Source organism: Podarcis muralis, chromosome Z (genome assembly GCF_964188315.1).
Source record: "Podarcis muralis chromosome Z, rPodMur119.hap1.1, whole genome shotgun sequence".
Classification (NCBI taxonomy): domain Eukaryota; kingdom Metazoa; phylum Chordata; class Lepidosauria; order Squamata; family Lacertidae; genus Podarcis; species Podarcis muralis.
In genome coordinates, this window is record NC_135673.1 from 931,933 (window position 1) to 956,827 (window position 24,895).

Here is a 24,895-nt window from a genome sequence, read left to right on the forward strand (position 1 = left end):
CGAGGTGATTTTGCGCGTGTGCAGTCAGCCCGGCGATGTTAATTTTGCGCGTGCGCAGTGAGTTCCACTGGGCGGGCAGGCGAGGAGGTGGTTTGCGCGTGCGCATTCAGTCCCTCTAGGGGCAGGCGAGGTGATTTTGCGCGTGCGCAGTCAGTCCATCTAGCAGGGTCGGAGGGGAGGCGCTTCTGCGCGCGCGCCGATCCCCGGCGCGTGCGCATCGCCGCGTCCCTGGCCGGACAATGGGGTCGGTCGGGGCACGGAGGCGGAGCCGCGCGTGCGCCCTGGCGGGCCCCTCCTCCTCCGGCCAATCCGCGGCGCCGGCACCACCGAGGGGGCGGGACGGCGCGTGCGCAGTGCGGAGCGGCGCGCTGGGACGGGGCGTGGGCGCTCGCGGTCCCTCAGTCAGGTCGAGTCGCTCGGTCCTGTCAGGTCGCTCGGGGAGCGGCGGCGATGGGCGCCGGGCGCGCCGGGGCGCCGCGGCTGCTGCTTCCGCCTCCGCCTCCCACGCCCGCCTGAGAGACATGGACGACGAGCCGCCCCCGCCGCCCGGAGCAGGACGGAGGACGCCGGGAACCCCGAGGCCGCCCCCGCCCCCTCCGCCGCCTCCGCCTCCTCCGCCCGCGCCGCCGCCGCCTCAGAACGGTAATCCTGAGGGGAGAAGGAAAAGGGGGCGTGGGGGGAAAGGGAGGGGGATAAACAAAGGGGGGAGAAGAAGGAAAAGGGAATAAAGGGGGGAAATGGGGAAAGCGGGGGGGGGGAAGCAGAGGGAGGGAGAAAGAACAGGGGGGAGGGGAAAAATAACGGAAAAGGGGAAAGGAAAAAGGGAGAAGTAAAGGGGCAAAGGAGGGGGGGAGAAGGAAAAGGAAATAAAGGGGGAAAGGGGGGAAATGGGAAAAACAAGGGGGAAGAAGGAAAAGGGGGAGGGGAAGAAGGAAAGGGAAAAACAAGGGGGGAGGGGAAAGCAAGGGGAGGGGGAGAAAAGGGGGGGAGGGGAAAAGGGGAAAGAAAAAAGGGGTAAGCAAAGGGGGGAAAAGAAGAAAAAGAAAATCAAGGGGGGGACAAAAAGGGAAAAGGCGGAAAAGAAGGGGAAAAGAGAAAAAGGGGAAATCAAGGGGAGGAAAAGGGAATGGGTGGGAAGGGAATAAACAAGTGGGGGAAAGGGGAAAAAGAAGAAAAGAGAAAACAAGGGGAAAGGGGGAAAGAAGAAAGGGAAAAACAAGGGCGATAAAGGAAATAAAAGGGGGAAATGAAAAATGAATGAATGAAAGGGGGGAAGATAAAAGGGGGAAGGGAAAAACAAGGGGGAAATAATAAAGGGGGGATATAAAAAAAAAGGGGAAATGAAAAAATGGGAAGCTTTCATTTCAAGAAAAAGAGAAAAAGCGTTCCCCTTTGTTTCTAATCATCAATGGTAACAGTATCATAACATTATTATCTTGTTATTGTAACATTGTAATAATATTTGGTTGTTATAACATAATATTATTATTTCATTGTGAATTGTTTTATTTCTGCAGGCCGCAAGCCAAGTGACATGCGATGGGATGATATTGGGAAGGAGGGTATGGGAAGAATATTGTACAGTGGTACCTCGGGTTACATACGCTTCAGGTTACAGACTCCGCTAACCCAGAAATAGTGCTTCAGGTTAAGAACTTTGCTTCAGCATGAGAACAGAAATCGTGTTCCAGCGGCGCGGCGGCAGCAGGAGGCCCCATTAGCTAAAGTGGTGCTTCAGGTTAAGAACAGTTCAGGTTAAGAACAGACCTCCGGAATGAATTAAGTACTTAACCCGAGGTACCACTATAATAATAATACTTTATTATTTGTACCCCACCCATCTGGCTGGGTTTTCCCAGCCACTCTGGGTAGCTTCCAACAAAGACCAAACATACACTAAAATGTCACACCTTAAAAACTTCCCTGAACAATATAATATAATTATAATATGATAAGTAGAATTTGGAAATGTATAGAATTAGAATATCTTAACAGATTTGCCCCCCCACCCCAAAAAATTGGTCGGTGGGTGAAGAAAGGGGGACATTATAGTTACAACATCATAAAATTAATATGTTATTATTTTGTCATGATCCACTTCCATTCTATACCGCTATATAAAAATCTCAAATAATTGAAGTATCACAATATAATATAAAACTATCTATCTTATTATTATGTAATCTCTAATAATAGATAGATATTTTTGTATTATAATGTAATATAAAACTATCTTATTATTATATAATCTACAATAATAGATGCGGGAGGCAGTGGAAGACAGAAGTGCCTGGCGTGCTCTGGTCCATGGGGTCACGAAGAGTCGGACACGACTAAACGACTAAACACCACAACAATAATAGATAGATAGTTTTGTATTATATAATCTATAATAATAGATATTTTTATATTTCAATTTAATCAATATTTAAACTGTACGCTCTAGAATATCGTACTGCATAGATATGGCTCCCCCTTTATCATTAATAACGATACATAATTACAACACCCTAATTTTATTATTTTATTCCCGTTCGTTTCTAGACTGCTCTGTCTTCTTTTAATTAGAAATCTCAAGGTGGTTTACGGTGCATGGAAATGTTGATACTGCAAGAAGGTGTCAGTGTTCCTAATGAGAAATAATTATAATTTATAATTAATTATACAGAGAATGAGAATATCATAATAATAGATCTGGCTCCCGCATCAAGCAGCTCCATGTATAATTGTCATTTTATAAAATAGGCCTACATTTGTATATCTTCCATCCTTTCTCTTATGAAAATCGGGATGTCCTGTTCAATAATAATAATAATAATAATAATAATAATAATAAGTTTTATAAAATAAGTTTACTGCCACAGACCGTCCAGCCTTTCTCGGTTGAAAATCGGGACGTCCTGTTCCATAATAATAATAATAATTTCCATAAAATAAGTTTACTGCCACAGACCCTCCGACCGTTCTCTGATGAAAATTGGGGTGGCCTGTCCTTTTGTAGGACCAGACCCAGAAAAGGGGGGCACTTGGAGGGTCTTCCTTATGCCCCCTTCTTTCTTTACCCATATTTATATTTATGGGTAAAGAAATACACACACACAAATACACCCACCCATATATATATATATATATATATATATATACACACACACACGCTTGAAATCCACCGCATCTCCCCCTATTTCCTCTTCCTTCACTCCCCCCCATGTGTGTGTGTATACAGTCATACCTTGGGTTAAATATGCTTTGAGTTGAGCGCGTTCGAGTTGCGCTCCTTGGCAACCCGGAAGTAATGGAGCGCATTACGTCCGGGTTTCGCTGCTTGCGCATGCACAGACACTCAAAATGACGCCACACGCATGCGCAGAAGTGGCGAAAAGCAACGCGTGCATGTGCAGATGTGGCCGTCGCTAGTTAAATTTACCTCTAGATGTATACGGGGCTCCACAACGGATCCCGTTCGTATCTAGAGGTACCACTTTGTGTGTACACACACACCCCTCTCCGTGTGTGTGTCAATTCACTAGAAATCTACCGCATCTCCCCCTATTTTCCTTCACTCTTCCCGACCCCAAATATATATGTGTGTGTGTATATGTATGTGTGTGTATAAATCCACTTGAAATCTATCCCCTTCTCCCCCATTTTCTCAGCCTTCACTCTTCCCCCCAAATATATATATATATGTTGTTGTTTAGTCGTGTCCGCCTCTTCGTGACCCCATGGACCAGAGCACACCAGGCACCTCTGTCCTCCACTACCTCCCGCAGTTTGGTCAAACTCATGCTGGTAGCTTCGAGAACACTGTCCCACCATCTCATCCTCTGCTGTCCCCTTCTCCTTGTGCCCTCCATCTTTCCCAGCATCAGGGTCTTCTCCAGGGAGTCTTCTCTTCTCATGAGGTGGCCAAAGTACTGGAGCCTCAGCTTCACGAGATATATGTGTGTGTGTGTGTGTGTGTATATAAAAGTTTGTGTGTGTGTGTATAAATTCACTCGAAATCAACCCCATCTCCCCCCAATTTTCTCTTCCTTCACTCTTCCCCTCCCAAAACCGGCTGGCATCTCCCCCTTCCCCCCTTCCCAGGATGCCCCCCCCGACCATTCTCTTTTCTCCCCCCCCCCCATAAATCATGCAGGGCATGTTTGGACGGGGGGCCAATTCCACTATAAATGGTTCATTTTCCTTCCTTTGAAGGATCCTTCCTTCCTCCTCGGCCGCTTCCTTATTCCCCCCCCCCCGATCAATACCCCCCCCCCGAAGTTTCAGTGCCCGCCTTGAATATTTTACAACCCCCCAGATCAATCGAAAGAGCCCCATGCAAATGCAAAGCCGGCCTTTTATATTGCGGTGGGAAAACCCAAAACAAATAATACCCCCCCCCCATTGCAACCCCTTTATTCTCCTTTTTCTTCCTTCTATCCGGCTTCCCCCCCTCTCTCCGAAGGTCATTCGAAGGTCCTTCTTAATAATAATTATATTTTTTTTACTTATAGCCCACCCTCCCCAGCCGAAGCCCGGCTCAGAGCGACTGACAACAATAAAACAACATGAGATAGGCTTAGTATTTAAATTTGTAAGGATAGGAATTAAGATGTCTAAAGCCACATTAGAAAGAATGAAAGATGTTAAGTGATCAAGATAATTTGAGAAGATTGATTTTGGAAAACTGTTAAAATGATATATAAAACTGTTAAAATGATATATAATGAAATTCAACCAGGGGGGTTTGAGGAAGTCACTTAACAATGTTATCAAGATTGTTTTAATTACAAATAGGATGGATGTTTGTTTCAAAATTTTTTGGACATTTGATAATTTTTTTTGAAAAAAAACCCCCAAAACCATAAAATAACGCATCGTTCTAAAATCTGTTCATTCTAAAATCAGTTCAAAATCAAATTAATGGCAAACATTGGGCTAGAGTTCGGTGAGGTATTAAAGGAGGGGGTCAGGCTGTCCCTTGGCCAAATGTCGCAATTGCACCCAAACCAGATTTTTTGGGTTTGCAGCCCTCTTATCCCTTAGGAAGCGGGCGGCTGCAAAACTGGTCCCCCCCCCCTCCATGCAAGGAGCAAAGCAATCAGAATTGCTGCAAAAAAAAAGCCCCATTGCAAACCAGGCTGATCCTCCAAATTTTTTGCAAAAAAAAGAAGAGGAAAAAAAAGAGAGAACGGCGTTGGAGATTCTATCCCTTTGTAAATCGACATAGAATAATAATAATAACAATAACAACAACAATAACTCCTTTCTCTTCCTTCTATCCCGCTTCTCCCCTCTCCCCCACTTCCAAAGGTCATTCGAAGGTCCTTGAGTCGCAATTGCACCCAAACCGGATTTTTGGGTTTGCAGCCCTCTTATTATTCCCTTAGGAAGCGGGCGGCTGCAAAACTGGTCCCCCCCTCTGTGCAAGGAGCAAAGCAACGGAGTCACGTTTGCAATTGTTGCAACCCCCACCCATTGCAAACCATTTCAAGTTGAATTACTGAAAGAAAGGAACTTTTCAGTGGTATTCTAATTTTTCAAGTGTCACCTGTACTCCAAATTAGTCATGAAATTATTCTGTCCCTTTGCAAATTGACGTTTGCAGACCTTGAGACACAAGCAATCGGAATTGTTGCAAAAAAACCCCAAACCCCATTGTAAACCAGGCTCCAAATTTACGTGCTTTCTGTCGTTTGCATAAGAGAGAGAGAGAGAGAAACAGCGATGGAGATGCAGCCGCCATCGAAATGATTCTTTTTTAAAAAAAATAATTTTTGTTAAGTTTTCCATTTTAACAGTCCAATCTAATCACATGAAGTATTCCAAATTAGACCTGAAATTATTCTATCCCTTTGCAAATTGACATTCAATAATAATAATATTTGTTATGTGTACCCTGCCCTCCCCAGCCAAGAGTGGGCTCAGGGCGGCTAACGCCCGATAGAAAAACCAGTTGGTTGAAATGCAACTTAAAAACAAGATTAAAATACAACATTAAAATATCAAAACATTCAAATACGGCATCGTTTCAATGGAAACTCAAATCAAAAACAAGTACTGTAGAAATTCTTTTTTTTAAAAAATCATTTTTGTTCAGTTTTTCATTTTCGCAATCCAATCCAATCACATTAAGTATTCCAAGTTATACATGAAATTATTCTATCCCTTTGCAAATCGACGTTTGCAGACCTTGAGTGGTGTGTGTCCCCGTCCCCCCCCCACAACTCCCAAGTAGGGCCGGGGGAGGCCGGGCGGCTTGCGTTTCCGGCTGAATTTCACCCAATTTGTTTGTGTGTGTGGGGGGGGGAATTTCCGTTGCAACTTGACTGTCTCCACTCACTCGAACCCGGGACCCTGTGGTCATCTCGGGTCTCTCCTTTGGTCTCCTCTGCTAGTGGTCCAGACCGGGGGCGGGGGGAGACAGGAGAATGAAGCTGTTGTTGCGGCAACAGGAGAACAAGACTTTTTTTATTGTTGTGGCAATACTGAGCTTTTTCTCTTCTTCCTCCTCCTCTTCTTCTTCCTCTTCCTCCTCCTCCTCTTCTTCTTCCTCCTCCTCTTCTTCTTCCTCCTCCTCCTCCTCTTCTTCCTCCTCTTCTTCCTCCTCTTCTTCCTCCTCCTCTTCCTCCTCCTCCTCTTCTTCTTCTTCTCTTCATCTTTTTCTTCTTCTTCTTGCAGCAACGCGAGAACAAATCTTTTCTTTTACTGTTGTGGCAACACAAGAAGAAGACTTTTCTGTTGTTGTGGCAACTCCAAGCCTTTTCTCGTCCTCCTCTTCTTCTTTTTCTTCCTCCTTCTTCTCTTCCTCTTCCTCTAACACAAGAAGAAGCCTTTTCTTTTATTGTGGTTGTTGTTTTGCTGTTGTTATTTTACTTTCATTGCTTAAATTACTATTCCTGTTCTTGAATTTAAATACAGTGGTACCTCGGCTCACATACGCTTCAGGTTACATACACTTCAGGTTACAGCCTCCGCTAACCCAGAACTAGTGCTTCAGGTTAAGAACTTTGCATCAGGATGAGAACAGGAATCGTGCTCCAGTGGCACGGCAGCAGCGGGAGGCCCCATTAGCTAAAGTGGTGCTTCAAGTTAAGAACAGTTTCAGGTTAAGAACGGACCTTGGGAACGAATTAAGTACTTAACCCAAGGTACCACTGTACTGCCATATAGCAGGAGTTCTCAGGGCGCTTCACAGAAAACCCCCCCCCCCACAAAATACACAAAATATAAACAGCAACCCCCCCCCCAAAAAAAACCCCTCACATTTTAAAAGGACATGGGATGTGGGATGTTTTATATTGTCAACCCGCCTGTGATTATATTTCGGTAAGGGCGATAAGGAATTTTAATTAATTGTCATCATTGGGGCTTTTACCCCCCCTAGAAAAAGAGGTGAGGGGTTTTTTACGGGAAGTCGACAAATGTCGGAAGCGGGCAAGAATAATTGGGGATGCAACTTGGACAATGGGGGAGGGGATAATAATAATAGTAGTAGTAATAATAATAATAATAGTAATAATAATAATAAATTTAAGCAATGGTCTTCTCAGTAGGGCCTTCTCGGTGGTGGCTCCCGCCCTGCAGAACTCCCTCCCACCAGATGTCCAAGAGAAAAACAACTACCAGACTTTTAGAAGACATTTGAAGCCAGCCCTGTTTAGGGAAGCTTTGAATGTCTGACGGACTATTGTATTTTAATCTTTTGTTGGAAGCCGCCCAGTTGGACAGAGTATAAATTATTATTATTATTATCCTTGCTTATAGCACCAACCCATGACGCATCTCTTTCCTTACCCCCAGGTTTTTACCGGGAGCCACCTACTGAACACGACCCGCCTTCCAGTAAGTGCGGACACGTCTTATTTTAGGGGAAATGTTTAGGGAAGCTTTTAATGTTTGACGCATTACTGCGTTTTAATATTGTGTATAAATATATTGTTGTTATTATTACTATTATTGGACCAGCATTTCAAACCCTGCCTCCTTTCTCTCCCTAGCTACGGATGTTGAACCGATGAACTCTCCTTCCTCTGTGCTTCCCTTGAACGCCAGCAGTGAGTATATTCCTTTTTCTCTCTTGCCCAGGAGAACCAGGGATTTCCACACACAAACATACATATACACGTGTGTGTGTGTGTGTGTGTGTGTGTGGTACCTTGGGTTACATACACCTCAGGTTACAGACGCTTCAGGTTACAGACTCCGCTAACCCAGCAATATTACCACGGGTTAAGAACTTTGCTTCAGGATGAGAACAGAAATCGTGCTCCGGCGGCGCAGCAGCAGCAGGAGGCCCCATTAGCTAAAGTGGTGCTTCAGGTTAAGAACAGCTTAAGGTAAAGAACAGATCTCCGGAACGAATTAAGTACTTAACCAAGACAGTGAGCAGGATCCATCCCACTGGCTGTCTTGGCATCTGGCATAGCCGTGCGCAGCCTGAGCTTGTCGGGCCTTTAGGGGAAAGCCCGGGGTTTCCCCAGCCAGCCCCAAAGAGCGGCTCAGCGTAAATGAAAATAGGGGTGTCCTACATCTCTTGACATTTCTCCCATTGGAATATGGATGTTCAACTGTGGGGTATAATCCACAAGAAAAGGTCAACAACTTTGGGGTAAAATGGTAAAAAAAGTTCCACAACATCAATCCTAAAAAAAGGGCCTCACACACGTTCCCGTCATCAAATCTGGCCCTCTTGCAAAAAAGATTGGGGACCCCTGTTCTGGGACATTTCTCCCCTAAAAAAATGCACATCATCCCCTCCGATGTTTCTCCCGTGAAAATAGGGACGTTCTGCCATCCCCTCCGACGTTTCTCCCTTGAAAATAGGGACGTTCTGCCATCCCCTCCGATGTTTCTCCCTTGAAAATAGGGACGTTCTGCCATCCCCTCCGATGTTTCTCCCATGAAAATAGGGACGTTCTGCCATCCCCTCCAACATTTCTCCCTTGAAAATAGGGACGTTCTGCCATCCCCTCCGATGTTTCTCCCATGAAAATAGGGACGTTCTGCCATCCCCTCCGACGTTTCTCTCATGAAAATAGGGACGTTCTGCCATCCCCTCCGACGTTTCTCCCGTGAAAATAGGGACGTTCTGCCATCCCCTCCAACATTTCTCCCATGAAAATAGGGACGTTCTGCAATCCCCTCCAACATTTCTCCCATGAAAATAGGGACGTTCTGCCATCCCCTCCAACATTTCTCCCATGAAAATAGGGACGTTCTGCCATCCCCTCCAACATTTCTCCCGTGAAAATAGGGACATTCTGCCATCCCCTCCAACATTTCTCCCGTGAAAATAGGGACGTTCTGCCATCCCCTCCGACATTTCTCCCGTGAAAATAGGGACGTTCTGCCATCCCCTCCAACATTTCTCCCGTGAAAATAGGGATATTCTGCCATCCCCTCCAACATTTCTCCCGTGAAAATAGGGACGTTCTGCCATCCCTTCCGACGTTTCTCCCGTGAAAATAGGGACGTTCTGCCATCCCTTCCGATGTTTCTCCCATGAAAATAGGGACGTTCTGCCATCCCCTCCAACATTTCTCCCGTGAAAATAGGGACGTTCTGCCATCCCCTCCAACATTTCTCCCGTGAAAATAGGGACGTTCTGCCATCCCCTCCAACATTTCTCCCTCGAAAATAGGGACGTTCTGCCATCCCCTCCAACATTTCTCCCGTGAAAATAGGGACGTTCTGCCATCCCCTCCAATATTTCTCCCGTGAAAATAGGGACGTTCTGCCATCCCCTCCAAAATTTCTCCCTTGAAAAGAGGGACGGTCTGCCATCCCCTCCAACATTTCTCCCATGAAAATAGGGACGTTCTGCAATACCCTCCAACATTTCTCCCGTGAAAATAGGGACATTCTGCCATCCCCTCCAACATTTCTCCCTTGAAAATAGGGACGTTCTGCCATCCCCTCAAACATTTCTCCCATGAAAATAGGGACGTTCTGCCATCCCCTCCAACATTTCTCCCTTGAAAATAGGGACGTTCTGCCATCCCCTCAAACATTTCTCCCATGAAAATAGGGACGTTCTGCCATCCCCTCCAACATTTCTCCCATGAAAATAGGGACATTCTGCCACCCCCTCCAACATTTCTCCCATGAAAATAGGGACGTTCTGCCATCCCCTCCAACATTTCTTCCATGAAAATAGGGACGTTCTGCCATCCCCTCCAACATTTCTTCCATGAAAATAGGGACGTTCTGCCATCCCCTCCAACATTTCTCCCGTGAAAATAGGGACGTTCTGCCATCCCTTCCGATGTTTCTCCCATGAAAATAGGGACGTTCCGCCATCCCTTCCGATGTTTCTCCCATGAAAATAGGGACGTTCTGCCATCCCCCCCAACATTTCTCCCGTGAAAATAGGGACGTTCTGCCATCCCCTCCAACATTTCTCCCGTGAAAATAGGGACATTCTGCCATCCCCTCCAACATTTCTCCCTTGAAAATAGGGACGTTCTGCCATCCCCTCCAACATTTCTCCCTTGAAAATAGGGACGTTCTGCCATCCCCTCAAACATTTCTCCCATGAAAATAGGGACGTTCTGCCATCCCCTCAAACATTTCTCCCGTGAAAATAGGGACGTTCTGCCATCCCCTCCAACATTTCTCCCATGAAAATAGGGACGTTCTGCCATCCCTTCCGATGTTTCTCCCATGAAAATAGGGACGTTCTGCCATCCCTTCCGATGTTTCTCCCATGAAAATAGGGACGTTCTGCCATCCCCTCCAACATTTCTCCCGTGAAAATAGGGACGTTCTGCCATCCCTTCCGACGTTTCTCCCATGAAAATAGGGACGTTCTGCCATCCCTTCCGATGTTTCTCCCATGAAAATAGGGACGTTCTGCCATCCCCTCCAACATTTCTCCCGTGAAAATAGGGACGTTCTGCCATCCCCTCCAACATTTCTCCCGTGAAAATAGGGACGTTCTGCCATCCCCTCCAACATTTCTCCCGTGAAAATAGGGACGTTCTGCCATCCCCTCCAACATTTCTCCCGTGAAAATAGGGACGTTCTGCCATCCCCTCCAACATTTCTCCCTCGAAAATAGGGACGTTCTGCCATCCCCTCCAACATTTCTCCCTCGAAAATAGGGACGTTCTGCCATCCCCTCCGACGTTTCCCCCATGAATTTTCAGACACTGTCCCCTCCAACATTTCTCCCGTGAAAATAGGGACAATCTGCCATCCCCTCCAACATTTCTCCCGTGAAAATAGGGACAATCTGCCATCCCCTCCAACATTTCTCCCGTGAAAATAGGGGCATTCTGCCATCCCCTCCAACATTTCTCCCTTGAAAATAGGGACGTTCTGCCATCCCCTCCAACATTTCTCCCTTGAAAATAGGGACATTCTGCCATCCCCTCCAACATTTCTCCCGTGAAAATAGGGACGTTCTGCCATCCGCTCCAACATTTCTCCCTTGAAAATAGGGACAATCTGCCATCCCCTCCAACATTTCTCCCGTGAAAATAGGGACGTTCTGCCATCCCCTCCAACATTTCTCCTTTGAAAATAGGGACGTTCTGCCATCCCCTCCGACGTTTCCCCCATGAATATTCAGACACTGTCCCCTCTAACATTTCTCCCATGAAAAAAGGGACGTTCTGCAATCCCCTCCGACATTTCTCCCATGAAAATAGGGACGTTCTGCAATCCCCTCCAACATTTCTCCCGTGAAAATAGAGACATTCTGCCATCCCCTCCAACATTTCTCCCTTGAAAATAGGGACGTTCTGCCATCCCCTCAAACATTTCTCCCATGAAAATAGGGACGTTCTGCCATCCCCTCCAACATTTCTCCCATGAAAATAGGGACGTTCTGCCATCCCCTCCAACATTTCTCCCGTGAAAATAGGGACGTTCTGCAATCCCCTCCAACATTTCTCCCATGAAAATAGGGACGTTCTTCAATACCCTCCAACATTTCTCCCGTGAAAATAGGGACATTCTGCCATCCCCTCCAACATTTCTCCCTTGAAAATAGGGACGTTCTGCCATCCCCTCAAACATTTCACCCATGAAAATAGGGACATTCTGCCATCCCCTCCAACATTTCTCCCTTGAAAATAGGGACATTCTGCCATCCCCTCCAACATTTCTCCCGTGAAAATAGGGACGTTCTGCCATCCCTTCCGACGTTTCTCCCGTGAAAATAGGGACGTTCTGCCAACCCTTCCGATGTTTCTCCCATGAAAATAGGGACGTTCTGCCATCCCTTCCGATGTTTCTCCCATGAAAATAGGGACGTTCTGCCATCCCTTCCGATGTTTCTCCCGTGAAAATAGGGACGTTCTGCCATCCCCTCCAACATTTCTCCCGTGAAAATAGGGACGTTCTGCCATCCCCTCCAACATTTCTCCCGTGAAAATAGGGACGTTCTGCCATCCCCTCCGACGTTTCCCCCATGAATTTTCAGACACTGTCCCCTCCAACATTTCTCCCGTGAAAATAGGGACATTCTGCCATCCCCTCCAACATTTCTCCCGTGAAAATAGGGACATTCTGCAATCCCCTCCAACATTTCTCCCGTGAAAAAAGGGACATTCTGCCATCCCCTCCAACATTTCTCCCGTGAAAATAGGGACGTTCTGCCATCCCCTCCTACATTTCTCCCGTGAAAATAGGGACGTTCTGCCATCCCCTCCAACATTTCTCCCTTGAAAATAGGGACGTTCTGCCATCCCCTCCGACGTTTCCCCCATGAAAATAGGGACGTTCTGCCATCCCCTCCAACATTTCTCCCATGAAAATAGGGACGTTCTGCCATCCCCTCCAACATTTCTCCCGTGAAAAAAGGGACGTTCTGCAATCCCCTCCGACATTTCTCCCATGAAAATTGGGACGTTCTGCCATCCCCTCCAACATTTCTCCCATGAAAATAGGGACGTTCTGCAATCCCCTCCAACATTTCTCCCATGAAAATAGGGACGTTCTGCCATCCCCTCCAACATTTCTCCCGTGAAAATAGGGACGTTCTGCCATCCCCTCCAACATTTCTCCCATGAAAATAGGGACGTTCTGCCATCCCCTCCAACATTTCTCCCGTGAAAATAGGGACGTTCTGCCATCCCCTCCAACATTTCTCCCTCGAAAATAGGGACGTTCTGCCATCCCCTCCAACATTTCTCCCGTGAAAATAGGGACATTCTGCAATACTCTCCAACATTTCTCCCGTGCAAATAGGGACATTCTGCCATCCCCTCCAACATTTCTCCCGTGAAAATAGGGACGTTCTGCCATCCCCTCCAACATTTCTCCCTTGAAAATAGGGACGTTCTGCCATCCCCTCTGACGTTTCCCCCATGAATATTCAGACACTGTTCCCTCCAACATTTCTCCCGTGAAAAAAGGGACGTTCTGCAATCCCCTCCAACATTTCTCCCATGAAAATAGGGACGTTCTGCAATCCCCTCCAACATTTCTCCCGTGAAAATAGGGATGTTCTTCCATCCCCTCCAACATTTCTCCCGTGAAAATAGGGACATTCAGCCATCCCCTCCAACATTTCTCCCATGAAAATAGGGACGTTCTGCCATCCCCTCCAACATTTCTCCCATTAAAATAGGGACGTTCTGCAATCCCCTCCAACATTTCTCCCATGAAAATAGGGACGTTCTGCCATCCCCTCCAACATTTCTCCCTTGAAAATAGGGACGTTCTGCCATCCCCTCCGACGTTTCCCCCATGAAAATAGGGACGTTCTGCCATCCCCTCCAACATTTCTCCCATGAAAATAGGGACGTTCTGCCATCCCCTCCAACATTTCTCCCGTGAAAAAAGGGACGTTCTGCAATCCCCTCCGACATTTCTCCCATGAAAATTGGGACGTTCTGCCATCCCCTCCAACATTTCTCCCATGAAAATAGGGACGTTCTGCAATCCCCTCCAACATTTCTCCCATGAAAATAGGGACGTTCTGCCATCCCCTCCAACATTTCTCCCGTGAAAATAGGGACGTTCTGCCATCCCCTCCAACATTTCTCCCATGAAAATAGGGACGTTCTGCCATCCCCTCCAACATTTCTCCCGTGAAAATAGGGACGTTCTGCCATCCCCTCCAACATTTCTCCCTCGAAAATAGGGACGTTCTGCCATCCCCTCCAACATTTCTCCCGTGAAAATAGGGACATTCTGCAATACTCTCCAACATTTCTCCCGTGCAAATAGGGACATTCTGCCATCCCCTCCAACATTTCTCCCGTGAAAATAGGGACGTTCTGCCATCCCCTCCAACATTTCTCCCTTGAAAATAGGGACGTTCTGCCATCCCCTCTGACGTTTCCCCCATGAATATTCAGACACTGTTCCCTCCAACATTTCTCCCGTGAAAAAAGGGACGTTCTGCAATCCCCTCCAACATTTCTCCCATGAAAATAGGGACGTTCTGCAATCCCCTCCAACATTTCTCCCGTGAAAATAGGGATGTTCTTCCATCCCCTCCAACATTTCTCCCGTGAAAATAGGGACATTCAGCCATCCCCTCCAACATTTCTCCCATGAAAATAGGGACGTTCTGCCATCCCCTCCAACATTTCTCCCATTAAAATAGGGACGTTCTGCAATCCCCTCCAACATTTCTCCCATGAAAATAGGGACGTTCTGCCATCCCCTCCAACATTTCTCCCTTGAAAATAGGGACGTTCTGCCATCCCCTCCGACGTTTCCCAAATGAATATTCAGACACTGTCCCCTCCAACATTTCTCCCGTGAAAATAGGGACTTTCTGCTATCCCCTCCAACATTTCTACCGTGAAAATAGGGACGTTCTGCCATCCCCTCCGATGTTTCCCCCATGAATATTCAGACACTGTCCCCTCCGACGTTTCTCCCATGAAAATAGGGACGTTATGCCATCCCCTCCGATGTTTCTCCCATGAAAATAGGGACGTTCTGCCATCCCCTCGAACATTTCTCCCATGAAAATAGGGAAGTTCTGCAATCCCCCCCAACATTTCTCCCATGAAAATAGGGACGTTCCGCCATCCCCTCCAACATTTCTCCCATGAAAATAGGGACGTTTTGCAATCCCCTCCAACATTTCTCCCATGAAAATAGGGACGTTCTGCCATCCCCTCCTACATTTCTCCCATGAAAATAGGGATCTTCCGCCATCCCCTCCAACATTTCTCCCATTTAAATAGGGACGTTCTGCAATCCCCTCCAACATTTCTCCCGTGAAAGTAGGGACGTTCTGCCATCCCCTCCAACATTTCTCCCGTGAAAATAGGGACTTTCTGCCATCCCCTCCAACATTTCTCCCTTGAAAATAGGGACGTTCTGCCATCCTCTCCGACGTTTCCCCCATGAATATTCAGACACTGTCCCCTCCAACATTTCTCCCGTGAAAATAGGGACATTCTGCCACCCCCTCCAACATTTCTCCCGTGAAAATAGGGACATTCTGCAATCGAACATTTCTCCCGTGAAAATAGGGACGTTCTGCCATCCCCTCCAACATTTCTCCCTTGAAAATAGGGACGTTCTGCCATCCCCTCCAACATTTCTCCCATGAAAATAGGGACGTTTTGCCATCCCCTCCAACATTTCTCCCATGAAAATAGGGACATTCTGCCACCCCCTCCAACGTTTCTCCCATGAAAATAGGGACGTTCTTCCATCCCCTCCAACGTTTCTCCCATGAAAATAGGGACGTTCTGCCATCCCCTCCAACATTTCTCCCTCGAAAATAGGGACGTTCTGCCATCCCCTCCGATGTTTCCCCCATGAATATTCAGACACTGTCCCCTCCGACGTTTCTCCCATGAAAATAGGGACATTCTGCCACCCTCTCCAACATTTCTCCCGTGAAAATAGGGACATTCTGCAATCGAACATTTCTCCCGTGAAAATAGGGACATTCTGCCATCCCCTCCAACATTTCTCCCGTGAAAATAGGGACGTTCTGCCATCCCCTCCAACATTTCTCCCTTGAAATTGGGACGTTCTGCCATCCCCTCAAACATTTCTCCCATGAAAATAGGGACGTTTTGCCATCCCCTCCAACATTTCTCCCATGAAAATAGGGACATTCTGCCACCCCCTCCAACGTTTCTCCCATGAAAATAGGGACGTTCTTCCATCCCCTCCAACGTTTCTCCCATGAAAATAGGGACGTTCTGCAATCCCCTCCAACATTTCTCCCTCGAAAATAGGGACGTTCTGCCATCCCCTCCGATGTTTCCCCCATGAATATTCAGACACTGTCCCCTCCGACGTTTCTCCCATGAAAATAGGGACGTTATGCCATCCCCTCCCATGTTTCTCCCATGAAAATAGGGACGTTCTGCCATCCCCTCCAACATTTCTCCCATGAAAATAGGGACGTTCTGCAATCCCCTCCAACATTTCTCCCATGAAAATAGGGACGTTCCGCCATCTCCTCCAACATTTCTCCCATGAAAATAGGGACGTTCTGCCATCCCCTCCAACATTTCTCCCATGAAAATAGGGACGTTCCGCCATCCCCTCCAACATTTCTCCCATTTAAATAGGGACGTTCTGCAATCCCCTCCAACATTTCTCCCGTGAAAGTAGGGACGTTCTGCCATCCCCTCCAACATTTCTCCCGTGAAAATAGGGACTTTCTGCCATCCCCTCCAACATTTCTCCCATGAAAATAGGGACGTTCTGCCATCCCCTCCAACATTTCTTCCGTGAAAAAATGGACGTTCTGCCATCCCCTCCAACATTTCTCCCTTGAAAATAGGGACGTTCTGCCATCCTCTCCGACGTTTCCCCCATGAATATTCAGACACTGTCCCCTCCAACATTTCTCCCGTGAAAATAGGGACATTCTGCAATCGAACATTTCTCCCGTGAAAATAGGGACATTCTGCCATCCCCTCCAACATTTCTCCCGTGAAAATAGGGACGTTCTGCCATCCCCTCCAACATTTCTCCCTTGAAAATAGGGACGTTCTTCCATCCCCTCCAACATTTCTCCCATGAAAATAGGGACGTTTTGCCATCCCCTCCAACATTTCTCCCGTGAAAATAGGGACGTTCTGCCATCCGCTCCAACATTTCTCCCGTGAAAATAGGGACATTCTGCAATCCAACATTTCTCCCGTGATAATAGGGACATTCTGCCATCCCCTCCAACATTTCTCCCGTGAAAATAGGGACGTTCTGCAACGTTTCCCCCATGAATATTCAGACACTGCCCCCTCCTACGTTTCTCCCATGAAAATAGGGACGTTCTGCCACCCCTTCCGATGTTTCTCCCATGAAAATAGGGACATTCTGCCATCCCCTCCAACATTTCTCCCATGAAAATAGGGACGTTCTGCCATCCCCTCCAACATTTCTCCCATGAAAATAAGGACGTTCTGCCATCCCCTCCAACATTTCTCCCATGAAAATAGGGACGTTCTGCCATCCTCTCCGACGTTTCTCCCATGAAAATAGGGACGTTCTGCCATCCCCTCCAACATTTCTCCCATGAAAATAAGGACGTTCTGCCATCCCCTCCAACATTTCTCCCATGAAAATAGGGACGTTCTGCCATCCCCTCCGACGTTTCTCTCATGAAAATAGGGACGTTCTGCCATCCCCTCCAACATTTCTCCTGTGAAAATAGGGACGTTCTGCCATCCCCTCCAACATTTCTCCCATGAAAATAAGGACGTTTTGCCATCCCCTCCAACACTTCTCCCATGAAAATAGGGACGTTCTGCCATCCCCTCCAACATTTCTCCCGTGAAAATAGGGACGTTCTGCCATCCCCTCCGACATTTCTCCCATGAAAATAGGGACGTTCTGCCATCCCCTCCAACATTTCTCCCATGAAAATAGGGACGTTCTGCCATCCCCTCCAACATTTCTCCCGTGAAAATAGGGACGTTCTGCCATCCCCTCCGACATTTCTCCCGTGAAAATAGGGACGTTCTGCCATCCCCTCCAACCTTTCTCCCATGAAAATAGGGACATTCTGCCACCCCCTCCAACATTTCTCCCATGAAAATAGGGACGTTCTGCCATCCCCTCCCACATTTCTCCCTTGAAAATAGGGACGTTCTGCCATCCCCTCCAACATTTCTCCCGTGAAAATAGGGACATTCTGCCATCTCTTTCGACGTTTCTCCCATGAATATTCAGACACTGTCCCCTCCGTCGTTTCCCCCATGAAAATAGGGACGTTTCGACGTTTCTCCCATGAAAATAGGGACGTTCTGCCATCCCCTCCAACATTTCTCCCGTGAAAATAGGGACGTTCTGCCATCCCCTCCGACATTTCTCCCATGAAAATAGGGACGTTCTGCCATCCCCTCCAACATTTCTCCCATGAAAATAGGGACGTTCTGCCATCCCCTCCAACATTTCTCCCGTGAAAATAGGGACGTTCTGCCATCCCCTCCGACATTTCTCCCGTGAAAATAGGGACGTTCTGCCATCCCCTCCAACCTTTCTCCCATGAAAATAGGGACATTCTGCCACCCCCTCCAACATTTCTCCCATGAAAATAGGGACGTTCTGCCATCCCCTCCCACATTTCTCCCTTGAAAATAGGGACGTTCTGCCATCCCCTCCAACATTTCTCCCGTGAAAATAGGGACATTCTGCCATCTCTTTCGACGTTTCTCCCATGAATATTCAGACACTGTCCCCTCCGTCGTTTCCCCCATGAAAATAGGGACGTTTCGACGTTTCTCCCATGAAAATAGGGACGTTCTGCCATCCCCTCCAACATTTCTCCCATGAAAATAGGGACGTTCTGCCATCCGCTCCAACATTTCTCCCATGAAAATAGGGACGTTCTGCCATCCCCTCCAACATTTCTCCCATGAAAATAGGGACGTTCTGCCATCCCCTCCAACATTTCTCCCATGAAAATAGGGACGTTCTGCCATCCCCTCCAACATTTCTCCCGTGAAAATAGGGACATTCTGCCATCCTCTCCGACGTTTCCCCCATGAATATTCAGACACTGTCCCCTCCAACATTTCTTCCGTGAAAATAGGGACATTCTGCCATCCCCTCCAACATTTCTCCCGTGAAAATAGGGACATTCTGCAATCCAACATTTCTCCCGTGAAAATAGGGACATTCTGCCATCCCCTCCAACATTTCTCCCGTGATAATAGGGACATTCTGCCATCCCCTCCAACATTTCTCCCGTGAAAATAGGGACGTTCTGCAACGTTTCCCCCATGAATATTCAGACACTGCCCCCTCCTACGTTTCTCCCATGAAAATAGGGACGTTCTGCCATCCCTTCCGATGTTTCTCCCATGAAAATAGGGACATTCTGCCATCCCCTCCAACATTTCTCCCATGAAAATAGGGACGTTCTGCCATCCCCCCCAACATTTCTCCCATGAAAATAAGGACGTTCTGCCATCCCCTCCAACATTTCTCCCATGAAAATAGGGACGTTCTGCCATCCTCTCCGACGTTTCTCCCATGAAAATAGGGACGTTCTGCCATCCCCTCCAACATTTCTCCCATGAAAATAAGGACGTTCTGCCATCCCCTCCAACATTTCTCCCATGAAAATAGGGACGTTCTGCCATCCCCTCCGACGTTTCTCTCATGAAAATAGGGACGTTCTGCCATCCCCTCCAACATTTCTCCTGTGAAAATAGGGACGTTCTGCCATCCCCTCCAACATTTCTCCCATGAAAATAAGGACGTTTTGCCATCCCCTCCAACACTTCTCCCGTGAAAATAGGGACGTTCTGCCATCCCCTCCAACATTTCTCTCATGAAAATAGGTACATTCTGCCACCCCCTCCAACATTTCTCCCATGAAAATAGGGACGTTCTGCCATCCCCTCCAACATTTCTTCCGTGAAAATAGGGACGTTCTGCCATCCCTTCCAACGTTTCTCCCGTGAAAATAGGGACGTTCTGCCATCCCCCCCAACATTTCTCCCATGAAAATAGGGACGTTCTGCCATCCCCTCCAACATTTCTCCCATGAAAATAGGGACGTTCTGCCATCCCCTCCAACATTTCTCCCGTGAAAATAGGGACTTTCTGCCATCCCCTCCAACATTTCTCCCTTGAAAATAGGGACATTCTGCCATCCTCTCCGACGTTTCCCCCATGAATATTCAGACACTGTCCCCTCCAACATTTCTTCCGTGAAAATAGGGACATTCTGCCATCCCCTCCAACATTTCTCCCGTGAAAATAGGGACATTCTGCAATCCAACATTTCTCCCGTGAAAATAGGGACATTCTGCCATCCCCTCCAACATTTCTCCCGTGAAAATAGGGACGTTCTGCCATCCCCTCCAACATTTCTCCCGTGAAAATAGGGACATTCTGCCATCCCTTTCGACGTTTCTCCCATGAATATTCAGACACTGTCCCCTCCGTCGTTTCTCCCATGTAAATAGGGACGTTTCGACGTTTCTCCCATGAAAATAGGGACGTTCTGCCATCCCCTCCAACATTTCTCCCATGAAAATAGGGACGTTCTGCCATCCCCTCCAACATTTCTCCCATGAAAATAGGGACGTTCTGCCATCCCCTCCGACGTTTCCCCCATGAATATTCAGACACTGTCCCCTCCAACATTTCTTCCGTGAAAATTGGGACATTCTGCCATCCCCTCCAACATTTCTCCCGTGAAAATAGGGACATTCTGCAATCCAACATTTCTCCCGTGAAAATAGGGACATTCTGCCACCCCCTCCAACGTTTCTCCCATGAAAATAGGGACGTTCTGCCATCCCCTCCAACATTTCTCCCATGAAAATAGGGACGTTCTGCCATCCCCTCCAACATTTCTCCCATGAAAATAGGGACTTTCTGCCATCCCCTCCAACATTTCTCCCTTGAAAATAGGGACGTTCTGCCATCCTCTCCGACGTTTCCCCCATGAATATTCAGACACTGTCCCCTCCAACATTTCTTCCGTGAAAATAGGGACATTCTGCCATCCCCTCCAACATTTCTCCCGTGAAAATAGGGACATTCTGCAATCCAACATTTCTCCCGTGAAAATAGGGACATTCTGCCATCCCCTCCAACATTTCTCCCGTGAAAATAGGGACGTTCTGCCATCCCCTCCAACATTTCTCCCGTGAAAATAGGGGCGTTCTGCCATCCCCTCCAACATTTCTCCCTTGAAAATAGGGACGTTCTGCCATCCCCTCCGACGTTTCCCCCATGAATATTCAGACACTGTCCCCTCCGACGTTTCTCCCATGAAAATAGGGACGTTCTGCCATCCCTTCCGATGTTTCTCCCATGAAAATAGGGACGTTCTGCCATCCCCTCCAACATTTCTCCCGTGAAAATAGGGACGTTCTGCCATCCCCTCCAACATTTCTCCCGTGAAAATAGGGGCGTTCTGCCATCCCCTCCAACATTTCTCCCTTGAAAATAGGGACGTTCTGCCATCCCCTCCGACGTTTCCCCCATGAATATTCAGACACTGTCCCCTCCGACGTTTCTCCCATGAAAATAGGGACGTTCTGCCATCCCTTCCGATGTTTCTCCCATGAAAATAGGGACGTTCTGCCATCCCCTCCAACATTTCTCCCGTGAAAATAGGGACGTTCTGCCATCCCCTCCCAACATTTCTCCCGTGACAATAGGAACGTTCTGCCATCCCCTCCAACATTTCTCCCGTGAAAATAGGGACATTCTGCCATTCCCTCCGACGTTTCTCCCGTGAAAATAGGGACGTTCTGCCATCCCTTTCGACGTTTCTCCCATGAATATTCAGACACTGTCCCCTCCGTCGTTTCTTCCATGAAAATAGGGACGTTTCGACGTTTCTCCCATGAAAATAGGGACGTTTCGACGTTTCTCCCATGAAAATAGGGATCTTCTGCCATCCCCTCCGACGTTTCCCCCATGAATATTCAGACATATTCAGGGACGTTCTGCCATCCCCTCCGACGTTTCTCCAATGAAAATAGGGACGTTCTGCAATCCCTTTCTACGTTTCTCCCATGAATATTCAGACACTGTCCCCTCTGACGTTTCTCCCATGAAAATAGGGACGTTCTGCCATCCCCTCCGACGTTTCTCCCATAAAAATAGCGGTGTCCTCCATCTCCTTCGACATTTCTCCCGTGGGACTATGGACATTCAACCATGGGGTAAAATCCTAAGAAAAGCTCATCAACTTTGGGGTAAAATCCTAAAAGAAGCTTAACAGTTTTGGGGTAAAATCCTCAAAAAACGTCAACAACCATGGGGTAAAATCCTAGAATAAAGCTCAACAACTTTGGGGCAAAATGGTAAAGAAAGCTCCTCAATCCTAAAAAAGGGCCCTCACACACGTTCCCGTCATCAAATCTGGCCCTCTTGCAAAAAAGTTTGGGGATCCCTGCTCTGGGACATTTCTCCCCTAAAAAAAATGGACATCATCCCCTCCGACTTTTCTCCCATAAAAATACAGACATGAAAATAGGGACGTTTTCCATCCGCTCTGACACTTCTCCCATAAAAATACAGATACCATCTCTTCCGACGTTTCTCCCATGAAAATATATCCCACCCTATCAAATGAAAAATTATTTCTACAGTTGCTGGTTTAAAAAAAATCTCATTCCACCTGCTCCCGTGTGTCTTAGGTGGTTTAAATGCATGTTCTTTCTTTGATGCATATGTAATAAAGGAGGACCACGTTATGTAAAACTTACGTAATTTCTCATGTTGTTTTCTTTTACCTATCCTTTCTGTTAACTTTCCCATCAAAATTAATTCCGTAAATTAAAATTAAGGTTCACGTTTAATGTCCTCCATTGTCCAGCAGCGGCAAGACGTGCGGCAGTTCTAAGATGCACAATGAAGTCTTTTGTCTCTAAGATTTTGTGCTTCATCTGCAAATAGAGAAAGCAATGCCATTTTGGGATCTCGATTGATCAGTTGAGACGGAATTGGTTCCATTTCCTGGGCAGGATCTTTAGGAAAGGAAAGGGAGCCGTTTCTGCTGTTTCTGGACATAATTTTTTTTTTAAAAAAATGCTTTTTATTAAGTTTTCATTTCAAATACACCAACACCAACAAGATACATAGATATTTCAAATATTTTTACATTTGTCCAGACATAATCTAATCAGCCGGTCATGTGTTGCGGGGAAGAAAACGGCCTCCATCTGCAGAAAATTCAGCAATGGAGACCTGGGCAAGGGCAGCGATCGACCCCACATTCGCTCCATAAGACGCACAGACATTTCCCCCTTTTAGGAGGAAAAAACCAAATCAGAACACACCTATCTGTGCTGCAATGGCGAAGGCGAAAGCGACAGCTCGTCATATTAAACCTTATTTTTCCGCCTCCTCCTCCTGTAGGAAATAAATATATCCCAGCCGTATTGCGAGCGATCGATACGAAACTTTGTGCCGGGTGGTGGTGGTGGTGGTGGTGGTGGTGATGATGATGATGATGATGATAATAATAATAATAATAATAATAATAATAATAATAATAATAATACTTATTTATGATTTGTACCCTGCCCATCTGGCTGGCTTTCCCCAGCCGCTCTGGGCGGCTTCCAACAAACACCAAAATTACACGAAAATGTCATGCATGAAAAACATCCCTGAACAGGGCTGCCTTCAGATGTCTTCTAAATGTTGTTTATTTCTTTAACATCTGATGGGAGGGCGCCGATGATAGGATGATGGGAAGCTTTGCTTCTACACATTTTCTAGACATTTGCTTCTACACATTTTCTGCACATTTGCTTCTACACATTTTCTACACATTTGCTTCTACACATTTTCTACACATTTGCTTCTACACATTTGCTTCTACACATTTGCTTCTGCACATGAGTCTGACACAAACTGCTCTGAGTCTGAAACGTTCCTTCCTGGAATGTTCAGTTCATGAAACATCACATCTTGACCTGACCTTCTCCATCTCTGTACATTCTTTTCTTACCAACCTGGAATGTTTAGTTCACATTAAGTGCACATCCTGACCTGTTCTTATCCTTCTGTATATTCTTCAAGTCTCGCTATATCAGTCATCAGTAGTTGTTTAGTAAGGAGGCTTTTAGGCCTGTCTAACTCTGTGTTCCTTTTATCTATCAATGAGTAAGGTCTTATATGCAACCCTCGCAATGTATTTGTGTTAACCAATCAGCAACAAGCGCATACGTGGCAATGCTGTAATATTCAATAAAAGGGACTCCCCGAGAGATGCCTCCCGGATGACACTTGCCACTCGTCTGTCGTTTATTTCAACCCAACACGCCATCACCAAGAAGGCCCTCTGCCTGATTCCCTGTAGCTTTGCTTCTCTAGCTACGACTATTCTCCACACACTATCTGTGTGCTGCAATAGCAAAGGCTAAAGCAAAAGCGCGCCATGTTAAATCTTTTCTCCCCTCCACCTCCTGTTGGAAATAGATATATTCCAGCCGTGTTGCAAGCGGTTGATAGGAAACTTGGTGCCGTGCGATTCCAGCTACAACCTTTGGGGCAGGGGGAGAAAAACATTCAACAATGGAGGCCTGGGCAAGGGGCCGGGGGCCGGAAAGGGAGCCAGCGACGGACCCCACATTCGCTCCGTAAGACACACAGACCTCTCCCCTTCCTTTTTAGGAGGAAAAAGTGTCTTACAGAGCAAAAAATATGGTAGTTGCTTTCGAAGGCACTACTGGACCGTTTGCCTACCCCTGCCCTGAACCGAATCTCCCTGCCCATTTCGAACCTGCGCCTGGGTCCCTTCCCCAGGCGGTGGCACCGAGGTCCCCTGGACCGCCCCTCCCGGTCTGCCCCACAGAGGACCTTAAGGTCCATAAATAGCAACACCCTAGAGGTCCCGGGCCCTAAGGAAGTCTGATTAGCCTCTATTGCTGCAAGGTTCTTACAAGCAACTTGTCCTCAAATATAATGCTCGACTGCCCCTCATTGGCTAAATGTGGATTTGCAGCATGTCCTAATCCTGCTCTTTCTCCCTGAGCTGTTCACACTGTGCTGG

General features: G+C 47.1%; 1 protein-coding gene across 2 annotated transcripts in view; it reads left to right on the top strand.

The window, feature by feature from the left end:
* The first annotated feature begins 224 nt into the window (after positions 1–224).
* Positions 225–24,895, top strand: part of NR6A1 (nuclear receptor subfamily 6 group A member 1) — a 62,098-nt gene continuing 37,427 nt past the window's right edge. For both annotated transcript variants that reach the window (XM_077922498.1, XM_077922499.1), the window contains exons 1-3: positions 225–642; positions 7,786–7,827; positions 7,983–8,039. In XM_077922498.1, the coding sequence (XP_077778624.1) occupies positions 240–642; positions 7,786–7,827; positions 7,983–8,039 (502 nt within the window). In that variant the 5' untranslated portion in view covers positions 225–239. The remainder of the gene's footprint in view (positions 643–7,785; positions 7,828–7,982; positions 8,040–24,895) is intronic.